The sequence below is a fragment of the Budorcas taxicolor genome, chromosome 2, assembly GCF_023091745.1.
Source record: "Budorcas taxicolor isolate Tak-1 chromosome 2, Takin1.1, whole genome shotgun sequence".
In the NCBI taxonomy this organism is placed as follows: Eukaryota; Metazoa; Chordata; class Mammalia; order Artiodactyla; family Bovidae; genus Budorcas; species Budorcas taxicolor.
The window spans coordinates 156,707,757-156,721,190 of NC_068911.1; the positions used below are offsets into that span (position 1 = coordinate 156,707,757).

The 13,434-nt window shown below is 44.3% G+C and overlaps 1 protein-coding gene across 1 annotated transcript in view; it reads right to left on the reverse strand.

Moving 5' to 3' along the window:
- Positions 1–2,517: 2,517 nt before the first annotated feature.
- SERPINE2 (serpin family E member 2) overlaps positions 2,518–13,434 on the reverse strand; it is a 68,020-nt gene continuing 57,103 nt past the window's right edge. Inside the window, exons 5-9 of the mRNA XM_052664043.1 lie at positions 12,339–12,537; positions 10,226–10,326; positions 7,983–8,069; positions 4,665–4,748; positions 2,518–3,421 (exon numbers count right to left, since the gene is read on the reverse strand). Coding sequence (XP_052520003.1) covers positions 3,384–3,421; positions 4,665–4,748; positions 7,983–8,069; positions 10,226–10,326; positions 12,339–12,537 — 509 coding nt within the window. The 3' untranslated portion in view covers positions 2,518–3,383. The remainder of the gene's footprint in view (positions 3,422–4,664; positions 4,749–7,982; positions 8,070–10,225; positions 10,327–12,338; positions 12,538–13,434) is intronic.

Below are 13,434 nucleotides of genomic sequence, written 5' to 3' on the forward strand. Positions count from 1 at the left end.
CTGCAATGAGATCCAATCAGTCCATCCTAAAGGAGATCAGTCCTGGGTGTTCTCTGGAAGGACTGATGCTGAAGCTGAAAGTCCAATACTTTGGCCACCTCATGTGAAGAATCGACTCATTGGAAAAGACTCTGATGCTGGGAGGGATTAGGGGCAGGAGGAGAAGGGGACGACCGAGGATGAGATGGCTGGATGGCATCACTGATCGATGGACGTGAGTCTGAGTGAACTCCGGGAGTTGGTGATGGACAGGGAGGCCAGGGGTGCTGCGATTCATGGGGTCGCAAGGAGTCGGATACGACTGAGCGACTGAACTGAGCTGAACAGATGTATATGGGCTTCTCCCGTGGCTCAGAGGGTAAAGAATGCGCCCACAGTGCGGGAAATGTGGATTCAATCCCTGGGTCAGGAAAGTCCCCTGGAGGAGGAAAATGGCAACCCATTCCGATATTCTTGCCTGAAGAGAATCCCATGGACAGAGGAGCCTGGTGGGCTACAGTTCCCAGGGTCGCAGAGCTGGGGCCAACTGAGAAACCAAGCACATGCTCAGATACATACAGCCCGAGAACCTTGACATCATGAACCTTCCATACGCTGTTTCCAAGTTTTATGTATGATAAATTTGAAACATTATCTTTTGAAGAGGCATTCAGAAACGAGACCAGATACTGCCAAATTTAATATGCCCAGTAAAATCGGACTAATTTACTAGGGAGCAGAATGCCTGTATCACATAACAGGGCCACTACATTGACAACACAAACTCTTTTGGTCCTTTCTGGAATGAGAAGTGTAGAGTCAAGTGTTAGCACTGCAGGCACTTTTATATCTTCCTGGACTAACGAGCACTTAGTCCTACTTCCTTATTTTACATATACACTTGCAATAGTTAAAGACTTTTCTAGGCTAACATTCTCTTACCCTTCCAAAATCAAGCCACTTAGGGAATGGTCATATTTATCTTTGTACTGCCCGGTACTTGGTACCCAGCAGGAATACAAATGAATGAATAAAGTATATAATTCTCAAATTACTACTCACATTGTACCTTTTTAAAACTATTCAAAATAACTGGATGGGATCAGAAAATTGAACACCAGTAAAACTACTTTAAAAGGCTTTAGTAACTATACTAGCACGTTTGCTAGAATATAAGTGGTCTTAGGTAACCATTCAAAATAATTTTTTGGCATTTACACTTAAATCAGGAAAACAATTGTCCCCTTGCTCCCTTCTCTCTTGGTTAATAATCAAGGTTGTTATTGTTCAGTTGCTGAGTCACATCTGATTCTTTACGACCCCATGGACCGTAGCTAGAGAATACTAGGGAAGGTTGCCATTTCCTTTTCCAGGGGGTCTACCCAAACCAAGGGATCAAACCCAAGTCTCCTGCTTGGCAGGTGGATTCTTTACCTCTGAACCACCTGGAAGCCCTAACAATCAAGGTATCCACATTTAAATAGTTGCAAACAGCCACACTCAGTCCATCTGACAAATAATTGTAAACGACAAACTGGTGAAGAGTTGAATGTGAGGTTTTAATGTACAAGGAGAGGAACAGAGCTAATAGGTTTTTTAAAAAGTAGTTTTTGATAACTACTGTTCTTACAAACTATTCTTATTTAGATAAGGGTACCCAAATCTCTAGAAAATTAATAAAAACAGACAAAAAATGGTAAACTTAGAATTGTGATGAGCTCTCCAAAAACACAAAAGACAAAGAAAAAATCCACAAAACTTGCTTTGAAAAACAAGCGTTCTAGCTGTCATCAAAAATGAAACAGCCACTGTTCACCAGGTAATTTCTTTCTGCTCTTGCTACCAAACCCCTCCCTACCTTTGCTGGGAAGCCTCAGCCCTGGCCTGAGGAACCCTATCTAAAATTAGAGACAGGATTTCTCTGTGATAGTGGTTCCCCTGAATTGATGCTTTTGAACTGTGATGTTGGAGAAGACTCTTGAGAGTCCCTTGAACTGAAAGATTAAACCAGTCAATCCTAAAGGAAATCAGTCCTGAATATTCATTGGAAGGAGTGATGCTAAAGCTAAAGCTCCAATACTTTGGCCATCTGATGCGAAGAACTGACTCCTTGGAAAAGACCCTGATGCTGGGAAAGATGAAAGGCAGGAGAAGGGAACGACAGAGGATGAGATGGTTGGATGGCATCACCGACTCAATGGACATGAGTTTGGGTGAACTCCGGGAGTTGTTGATGGACAGGGAGGCCTGGCGTGCTGCAGTCCATGGGGTCGAGAAGAGTGGGACATGACTGAGCGACTGAACTGTGTGTGCTGTGCTAAGTCACTCAGTTGCATCCGACTCTTTGCAACCCCGTGGACTGTAGCCTGCCAGGCTCTTCTATCAACAGATTCTTCAGTCAAGAATACTGGAGTGGGTTGCTATGCCCTCCTCCAGGGGATCTTCTCGACCCAGGGATTGAACCCAAGTCTCTGGTTTCTCCTGCACTGGAAGGGAGATTTTGGGAGGTGCTGGGGCAGGAACAGTGACTGCCAGATTTAGGTGAGGGACGGGAAGGCCAGGGTTTTTTTTTGCTGTTTGTCTAACTGCAAAGGTTTATTAGAAGAGACTGAGGTATTTTTAAAAGGCTGTTTCTTTTGTTGTATTTTCAAATAGCAGAGAAATGGCTTTTTCTTCTTCTTTTTTTTTTTTTTTACTACTCATAACACTTTATTTTTACTTTGTACAAAATACAAAAATGCAAATCCAAAGAGTACAGACCAGTAGTTGACAGGCACACTGCACAACAGCAAACCTTATCTAGCAAGACATTAGTTTTTTAAACTTTATTTTAGTGGATACATGCATTATATAAAATAATAACAACAAAAACACACAAAGAGGCTAAAGATTTCACTATTTCTACCCCCAAAGTAATGCAAGATTACTTTCAAGACTTTGGATGAGACCCAAAAAAATTTTTAAAAGGCCAATAATATTTTTTTCATATAAAAGTAAAAGCTACCATAAAATGTCTTTTTTTTCCCCTCCCCCATCACACTGATTAAATTTTTCTGAAAAGCCACACATATAAACAAAACAAAACAAAAATCCTGAACTGGATAGTAAATACTCAAGAGGGTTGTTAACCTAGGTAACCGCTCAGTAGTTTAAAGAATCTTTTAGACATTTTGAAGCCTTTCTATTCATTTCTCAGTACAGTGTTCCACCATCCTGTCCCTTACCCCCCTTAAGACTTTTCAGAACAGAAATGCTGCATCACTGAGTCTCTGAACCTAAGAACTAGTTTTGAAAAAGAAAGTCATGTACAAAAATATTTAACAGAACTAGGCAAGATGTAGGAAAGGAGTCTTTTCTTCATAGCAAAGTAGTCTTTGCTCTGCATGGTTCCTTCCGTATACTCTTCAGGGTTTGTTTATCTGCCCCATGAATAAGACAGCACCTAGAGAATTAAAAGGAAACAAAGCATAACTCTAGTCCTTCAGATAAAATGGAAGATATATCTAAGGGGAGGTTTCTGGGCTGTCTTTAACCCCACTGCTCTTAAGCAATGCTATCCAATGGAATTTTTGCAGTGATGGGAGTCATATAACTGCCCCCTTTGCAGAGAAAGGAGAATCAGACTGTTTTTACACAGTGTGATGGCATCTCTCAAACACAGGATTTTAGGTTTTGTCTCTTCATTGTATGCATCTTCATTGTCCAATATGGTAGCGCTGGTCACATGTGGCTATTGAGCCTTTGAAATGTAGTTTAAGAAACTGAATTTTAAATTACATTTCAATTGTTGTTGTTTAGTCACTAACTCATGCCCAACTCTTTTGCAACCCCACGGACTGTAGCCTGCCAGGCTCCTCTGTCCATGGGATTTCCTAGGCAAGTATACTGGAGTGGGTTGCCACTTCCTTCTCCAGGGGATCTTCCCAACCCAGGGATCAAACCCGAGTCTCCTGCATTGGGGGGTGGATTCTTTACCTCTGAGCCACCTGGGAAGCCCTTCATTTTAATTAAAGTCAAAAAGCTAAGTCTCACGTGTGGCTAGAGGCTCCCGTTTGGACTGTTTGGCTCAGGAGCATACTAATTATAATGATTAAGATGCAATGAGATAAAAGGATAGGAAGCAGCTTAGGTTATTGATCAAAAGCAGAGTAAAAACTAGAATATGTTAGTTTCTACTCTGCACCAACATGAAGACAACCTCTTCACAAAGGCAGTCTTAATTATTCTTTATAACTGTACTAAGAGGTAGGAATTACTGTTATTCTAATTTTAAAGATGAAGCTAAAAGACAGAGCCAACTTTGAACCCATGACTCATGGAGCTAAGACTGACTGAACTAACAATTCTCAGGTCATAACAGCAGGGTGCCCTTACAAAGGTTGAAGACATGTAGCTTCCTGAAAAATTTACCTAATTGCATTTATTTAAAAAAAAGTTAGCAGACATCAAAAAGCCCCAAAGGACTGCAGAGCTCTTCAGATGTTTAAAAAAAAACAAAACAAAACAAAACAAAGAGACAAAACCTAAAATCCTGTGTTTGAGAGATGCCATCACACTGTGTAAAAACAGTCTGATTCTCCTTTCTCTGCAAAGGGGGCAGTTATATGACTCAAAGCATTGGCACTTGTTGACACATGGGAGAAGGATTCAAAGCTAGTGAACAATGGGAGAAGACAATCACTCACCTGTAGGATTATGTCGGATGAAAAACAGAAAAGGTCTGTCTACTATAAACCAGGGAGGCGATGACCTTGCAATCAGAATCGCAGCTGCAGGAAGAAAAGGAAAACCCATTGTACACCCAGCATGGGAGGCCAGCAAAGGCAGCACGTATTTCAAGGCAGGACATCATTCCTGTCCCAGAGGCTGGCCACGAAACAACAGGCCCTGTGGTCACCACTGACGGCACAGCCACCATGGGCCAGGCCCTTTCCAATCTGCCTCATGTAGTTCACACAAGCCCAATTCCTTTAGAAGACATGCTTACTCCAGGTAGCGCTCTTACGAGGATGAACTGAAACATATGACAGCTCTCAGAACATTATGTATGTTTGTGCTCAGTCACTCAGTTGGGTCTGACTCTTTGCAAGCCCATGGACTGTAGCCCACCAGGCTCCTCTGTCCGTGGGATTTCCCAGGCAAGAATACTGGAGTGGGTTGCCATTTCCTCCTCCAGGAGATCTTCCAGACCCAGAGACTGAACCCGTGTCTCTTGCACCTCCTGCATAGGCAGGTGGGTTCTTTAACAGTGTATGCCACTTAAGAAGCACCCAACACATATTCACTGTTACTATTAACTGTGCTTCATTCATACCATCTACCTAGCTAAGGCCTGGCCCCTGGTCCTTCTGGCCTATCCGAATCCTTTCTCAGTACCAAGGACCAGCTCACTTCTCATCCGTTTTGCCTGTGCCTTCTCCCTTGGGCTCATCATCTAGACTTCCTTCGCGTTGGCAGTATAGACTGCTCATCTGGGGCCTACTACCTGGCACCGCTGTTCAGCTCACCTGGTGCGGACACTGGACGCAAACGTGTCTACGCTTATGGTCTTAAACACGTTTCCTCTGCCCTGTTTCGCAACGGTAGCTCTGATCTAATAAGCCAGTGATAAGGCCTGGCAGAAGGGCGGATATCTGGCATAACTGCCCCATGCTTGCTGCAATGGCCCAGTCTTCTTCCTCAAACCCCTGGGAAGCTGTAATGACTTAGGCTTGATGTTGTAAGGGACACAGCTATAGCTATGCTTGGACAAACTGCTCAACCTAGGGTTATTACAATCAAATCAAGAGTCAGCAAGAGATATGGACTGAACTGTATCCCTCAAAATCTGTCTGCTGAATCCCTAGCCCCAAGTGTGACTGTATTTGCATACAGGGTCTTTAGGGAAGTCTTTAAGTTTATTTTCAAATTTTTCAAATTTGATTTTGGCTGTGCTGGGTCTTCGTTGCTGCATGGGTTTTTCTCTAGTTGCGGTAGGCAGGCTTCTCATTGTGATGACTTCAATTTTTGGGGAGCACTGGCTCCAGGGCACAAAGGCTTCAGTGGGTTTGGCTCCCTGGGCTCCAGGGCACAAAGGCTTCAGTGGGTTTGGCTCCCTGGGCTCCAGGGCGCAGGCTCAGTAGCTGCGGTGCACGGGCTTAGTTGCTCCACGGCATGTGGGATCTTCCCGGATCAGGGATCAAGCCTGTGTCTCCTGTACCGGCAGGCGGATTCTTTACCACTGAGCCATGAGGGAAGCCCCAGGAAGGCTTTAAGTTTAAATGAGGCCATGAAGGTAGGGCTCAAATCTAACAGGACTGGTGCCCTTATAGGAAGAGAGTGAGAGGCCAGGGATGTGAACACACAGAAGAGGCCATGCGGGGGCCACAGGGACCAGGTGGCCGTCTGCAAGCCAAGGAGAGAGGCCTCAGGAGACACCAACCCTGACAACACCTTGATACGGGACTTCTGCCTCCAGAAATGAGAAGTCAATTTCTTTTGCTTAAGCCGCCTACTCTGTGGTAGCTTGCCATGGCAGTCCTAGCAGACTAATACAGCAGGGCTGGCTTCGAGGGCATGCGACCTGGGCAGTCACAAGACCCCACACGCACAGTGGCCCTATACTTGGTCTAGTGCTTTGTGGATGCTGACTTGAAATTGTTGTTGTTGTTTTTTAATATTATTTACTTATTTGACTGTACTGGGTCATGGTTGTGGCATGCAGGATCTTTAGTTGTGGCGTGTGGGTATCAATCCCTGATGAGAGATTGAACCCAGGCCCCCTGCATTGGGAGCACAGTCTTAGCTACGGGACCACCAGGGAAGTCCTTGAAATTCTTATTAAGTTTTGAACAAAAGGCTCCATGTTTTCATTTAGCATGGGGCCCTGCAACTTACGTAGGCGGTCCTGACAGTACTAACGGCAACACTTCTCAATAACTTTGGCAAAATTTAGATGTCACTTTCTAGCTCTTTGTTTTAAATGTTATTTTAAGGAAATAAAAATTAAATGTTTATTCTAGAAAGGCAATAAAGGGTCTATTTTGAGCACAAGTGGTACATTTTAATGAAATATTTGACCCAGTTACAAGTAAAGCTAAGACCGTCAGTTTATGAGTTCACAGAGTTTGGCCAGATCTATTCATCCAATTTCGTATGGATAATTAGGGGGTACAAAAACCAACCTAAGACTGTTCTGTTTTCTCCTCCATTATATGAGCCATTGAGGAGAAAGCAAATGTGGAAGTTCTAATTATCCAGGAAGGCTGCGGAGCAATCCTGCCAGAATTCAACAGTTGCTTGCTAATTCTTCACTTGGTCCTGGATAGACTCAATTGGCTATTTTCCTATTAGTAGTTGCTAGTATTTTGTGTTTCAATATGAAGATGGGGCTTTTCTGCCAATAAGAAGCCACAATATGCTTGATCCATCTGAGGGTGGGGGCGGGGGGTGTCAGTTAACTACCATCCCTAGGTCAAGTCTGAGGGGCAACCCCACAGACTGTAGCCTATCAGGCTCCTCCGTCCATGGGGTTTTCCAGGCAAGAGTGCTGGAGTGGATTGCCATTTCCTTCTTCAGGGGATCTTCCCGACCCAGGAATCGAACCTGAGTCTCCCGCATTGCAGGCAGATGCTTTACTGTCTGAGCCACCAGGGAAGCTGCATCAGAACACAGCCGTGCCTGTTTGCTTGTATAGTCAGTCTATGCTGCTTTCACACTGCAAAGGCGGAGCTGAGAAGTGGAGAGGGAGCCTGTACAATCCACAAAATCATAAACTAGGTCCCATCCAGCTCTTGATGGAAAAGGTCTGCTGACTCCTGTCCTGGAGGAATTTCTACTGAAGTACTTTCTGTAATGTAACAGACCCTGAGCTTCATGGACGCGGGTTTTCCCCAATTCACCACTGTCTCCCGAGGGTCAGCCCGCAACGCCTGGCTAGGAATTGCGGCTCAGGACACAGAAGCTGAGTCGATGAAGGAACTGGGTGTTCTTGCTCCCAGCCCCGAGACCCAGGGCTTACTTACTTGTTGCTGCTGAAGCTTTGGTTCCATCTTCACTGACTTCGATTTTTGCTTTTTGCAAGATGTGAGAAACATGAAGGTTTTCTGACCCTGTTTCCAGAAAATAAACAGAAACAACATTTGCTTGATATGCAGGCTGCTGGGTTGGGTGAGAGAAGCAATCCTGAAGCCATGGCAAGTTTCAGTCCTTAAAAGGTGTTAGGAAAGGGTGGGACGAATCCAGAGAGTAGCATGGAAACATATATTACCATATGTAAAATAGATAGCTAGTGGGAATTTGCTGTATGACACGCAGGGAGCTCAAACAACGACAACCTAGAGCGATGGCACAGGGTGGGAGGGGGTTCCAGAGGGAGGGACATATGTATACCTATGGCTGATGCATGTTGATGGATGGCAGAAACCAAGACAATATTGTAAAGCAATTATCCTTCAATTAAAAATACATAAAAAAAAAATCCAAAAATCAAAACAAAAAAGTGTCAGAGGAAGTGACTTCTGACAGTCCCCATGATGGAAGGGTGTAGCGTGACTGTCAACTGTGGTGAATTTCAGTCTCTGCTAAGTGAACTGTGACATCACTTCACAGCAGGGAGTCCGGGACCACAAGTGTGTTATTGCCTCTGTCGGTTCAACTCCTATCACTTAAGAATTTTAAAAAGGGCAGAGCTTTAAAAAGGTAATCTAGTTTTCTGGAAGAAGCAAGCCAACAATATTACTTTTCAATTACAGAATCTCACATCCAGGAAAAATGTAGCACTTACACACGGGGAACCTGTGGCCGAGAGTGTTAAGAAGCTGTCCCCCCGTCACATGGCTCATTACTGGCAGAGTAAGAGCGGTCTTTTCCTAACAAAAGTCCCTCACTTAAGGGCAGAGTAGTGACAGAGGAGGAGGAGCCAGGCTCAGAAGTGCAGCTAGGCCCCTGGGACCTTCTGTTGAACACCCTTTCCTTCTCAGCAAACCTCACCATTCCAGCAATACCCACTGGGGTCAGCATTTGAGGAGAATGCAGACAGAAGTTAATGTTGACCCTGATGGGACGCAGGTCTGGTGCAAAGGGAGAAAAGTGCTTTAGGTGTTGTCTGCTTTTAAATCGTCTGCACTGGTGCTCAGCTCTAATGTGACTGATCATGAATGAGAGACACGTTTCCAGGGCCCTCGTCACCTGCATGGTTAAACAGAACGTCTCAGGAGAATTTCTGGCACCTGCTCCTCCCTCGGAACACCTGTGAGCGCCCTGTCACAGGTATCTAGTATTTAAGCTACAATGCGTAATCCGGGAGGGGAAAGTGCAGGGTGAAAGCACTTCCCAGGCTGCACTGGGATGAGCTTGTTCAAGCAAAGACGCTGACTCAGTAGGTCTGAGTCAGACCCACGATTGTCAATTTCAGACAAGGTGATGCTAATGCAGCTGGATGAGGGAAGAGAGTTTGGTTAACACGGGATGACAGTCTCAGAACATCCATGGAGCTGCAGTTTTACCAGGGGAGTCACGTTAATCCCCACGACAGGTACCCAGGTGTTCACTACCAGGCAGCTGAGGTTGGTGCTGAACTATTCTCTTATCACTCAAGGGGAAAAGTATGAAATGGAGCAAAAATAATGTTTAAGCCTTGTCTGTGGAAGGAGCTGGCTATGCTATCAATTAAAAAGACAAAGACCAACCACTGAGATATGACTCCAGGGGAAAAAAAATTACATGCAACTGGCAAATGAAGGGATATCATACCAGCTGTGTCCTAGATGGTTTGGCAAAGGCAATTAATGAGCCTCCTTTGAATTTATATTTCAGATTAATGGGATTGAGATGCCAAAATCCTATTTGCACATACTGGCACCTGCAGTTGTTTGGTGGAAGTTAAGCCATTTGAGAGCTCAAACATTCTTGATCTTGAAAATTTGAAAATACAGGAGAAAATTGTGCATTTGGGAAAAGAAGAGACTAATATCTAATTAAGAGCCAAATTTTTAGGTAATGGAAACAATACATGAAATGTTTCTTTAAATGCATGCAGTCACGTAGGTTTCCCATGAAATGTACATGGGAAAGGTAAGGGATGGATGACTCGTGCTGACATAAGTGATGAAGGCTTGGTAGCATCATTTGGTGAGGCATCCAATGAAACCCTGAAGAGTGTTACAACAACACATTCCTAATGTTGACCTTTTCCTTCTGAACAAATCAGAAATTCGGTTTATAACATACTGTTCAAGTTTAAGAGCAAGTTTTAAATTGAACATACTTGTTATTTTTGCAAAATTCGCCTTTGATGGATCAAACATATCGGTGATGCCAAGGACTTTCAGCGGCTCCTTCAAATCTGTTTGTGCCACAGCTGTGAACCTAGCACAAAAGCAGAAAACGGGGAAAACCATTATAAATGATACAGAATGATATAATCAATCCCAGTGGGAAAGAATGTTTACAAACGTGTTTTTAAATGTATACTCTGAACAGTCATATCTTAAATTTTAACCCCAAGATTTAAGTACCAGGTAAGTAGAGAACAATCCATCTCTCAAACATATATATGGCAAAACGGAACAGTAACAGCAAATAGTGGGGTCCTCACCCTCGTGGGCAACAGGCTCCCCATTCTAGCCTGAGGAAGAGCTATGCAAGTACTTTCTCTTATGCTGAATGGGGAGATACAGGGTTGCAATAGGAAAGAATCTCTGTATTCTCTTACAAGTTAATTGCTAAAGGGATGTTGCCTTTAAGCTTAAATTATACCTGCTGGCCCATCTCTGGGAACCCTGCCTCCTAGGTAATCAACATTAAGCTAACACACTTTTGTTTGGCTCATAGGAAATAGGCCAGGCCCATCTGTGAAAGATTGCAGGGAGGAAGAAATTGACACATCCTCTCTGGAGACTGATGGAAACCAGGAAATGTTCAACTTTACTCCCTCCCCTTTTAGTATAAAAGAAGCCTGAATTCTAACTCAGGCAAGATGGGTCTTTGGAACACTGGTCCACCATCTTCACAGTCTGCTGGCTCTCTGAATAAAGTCGCTATTCCTTGCTCCAGCAACTCATCTCTCTCTCTCTTCCCTTTCTTTTAGAATATTTTTTTTATTTGGCTGCTCCAGGTCTTAGCCGTGGCACTTGGGATCTTTGATCTTCATTGTGGCATGTGGGATCTTTAGTTGTGGAATGTGGGACCTAGTTCCCTGACCAGGGATTGAACTCAGGCCCCTTGCATTGGGAGGAGGAAGTCTTAGCTATTGGACCACCAGGGAAGCCCCAGCAACTCATCTCTTTATTGGTCTATTGCTCAATAAGCAGTAGACTCAGTAACAGGGTATTGACAAGTGTTTAGTGTTCTACAGTGTTCCCCCGTATCCAACCACAGAACCACCATGGTTACTGGGATTGTGGATGCTCAAAGGGAGGAGATACATTCCTGATAGTTAAGTGTTTGCATTCTGGAAGCATTTCACCATTAAATCAGGGGGAAACATTAGGAATGATATTCCTTTGCATATGATATGGATTTGTGGGATACTTGGACTATCTGGCATTATAGCTATACATATGTAAATGTCAGTTATTAAATCTGTCAACAGAAGATGTGTTTACCAGATTTTATCACATCCTGTGGCAGAGCAGCAAGGGTAAGTGAGCAGACCCATCACAGATGGGTTGTAGTGGTAATTTACTTACAATGATAATTTATGTACCTCACCAGCCTATTCATTTATGGCAAGCATTGCCTTATGTGAAGGCTTATTTTACAACAAAAAACTCTTGGGAGGATTATTATAATACTCATTATGAATATATGCCTCTGATTGCTTATCTCAGTGACTAGAAAATTAAAAGCTATCAGAACTGGAAGGTATGCGTGCGTGTGTGTTTGATCCCATCCAACTCTTTGCGACCCCATGGATGTAGCCTGCCAGGTTCCTCTGTCCATGGGATTTCTCAGGCAAGAATACTGGAGTGGGTTGCCATTTCCTATGCCAGGGGATTTTCCCAGCCCAGAGATCAAACCCTCATCTCCTGCACTGGCAGGTGAATTCTTGACCACTGAGCTACCAGAGAAGCCCCCTTTGAACGATGAGATATACTAAAAACCCTTGTAGTGGCACAGCAGCTTGTGGTCTGGTAGAGGGCTTAGTGACCAGGATGTTTTCTCTCCTTCCCCATTGTCATTATCCTGCCACAGAAGAGGCACAGGGATTGAAAACCAACTTCTACAAAAGCATAGCTTTGTATTCCCACCATGCAACTTCCGCAAAATAAAGCGGGGTTCCATGATGCGTCAGCCTTCGGTTGTGCGGTATGTGACACAGTCACTCCCAGGGCTCAGGGCTCCCGCGCTTCTCTCTTTTGGGGACAGGGGCTACTTACTTGGGCAGGATGACCTGCACCCGCTTGGGCACCATGGTGCTCACCCAGCTGTCGATGGTCTTGGTGCTGATGTGAGGGACAATGGCCGAGAGTGGGACGGAGCTCTCTGTTGGCAGCGCGATCAGCATGCTGATGCTTTCGCCGTGGTAGGGCAGCTCGATGAAGTTGTACCATAAGCCACTGGGGGTGCTTGTAGACCCTGAAGAAATCAGAGGCAGGTTCAGGGCACCCTTGGTGACTTCCAGAAGGAGCATGCATGGTTGCTGATGGCCAGGGTAGTTTTTTATTTATTTCTTTGTGATGACTTTGGGGCACATACTTTAATCGTTCTCCATTTTTTATATGCCCATTTCCCAAACATGCTTATTCACCTTTTGAATCTTTCAAATCTTCGGGGCCTGCCACATAGTGTGTGTGTTAATCCCCCAGTCGCATCCATCTCTTTGTAGTGCCATGGACTGTAGCCCACCAGGCTCCTCTGTCCACGGGATTATCCTAGGCAAGAATACTGGAGTGGGTTGCCATTTCCGTCTCCAGGGGATCTTCCTCACCCACCCAGGGATCAAATCTGCGTCTCTTACGTCTCCTGCACTGGCAGGCAGGTTCTCTACTGTCTGAGCCATCAGGGAAGCCCCCACCATATACCACATAGCAGGCATCAACAAACATTTCATTTTCAGAGGATGGCCATTCATGCATCCGTTCTCCTTTTAATTGTAAGAAGACAACTGAAATTCAAGCCCCACATGTATATTTTTAAAAGATGAGGAACAGCTCATTTTCAAAATCATGATAACATTCAGGTGAGTGTGTCAGGTGGTTTGGTCCTAACTGCTTCGCCTTTGATTTCATTTTTTGTATTATAAGATCTCTAGAAGACAAATAAATGCCCAGCCACGTTCGTCTACACAGCACTCACTGCTTTCCCCCTTCATTTTCTGTTTTTATGAAAGCTTCCAAAAATAGCTTTCTTAGAAAGTCAAAGACAAGGGCAATTATTTCTTCCTTCCCTGGTAAAGAATTCTTTAGTCTAGACATGTCTAGAATGCCTTTGGCCACACTAAATCTAAGTAGAATTAAACCAGATCACAAGGCA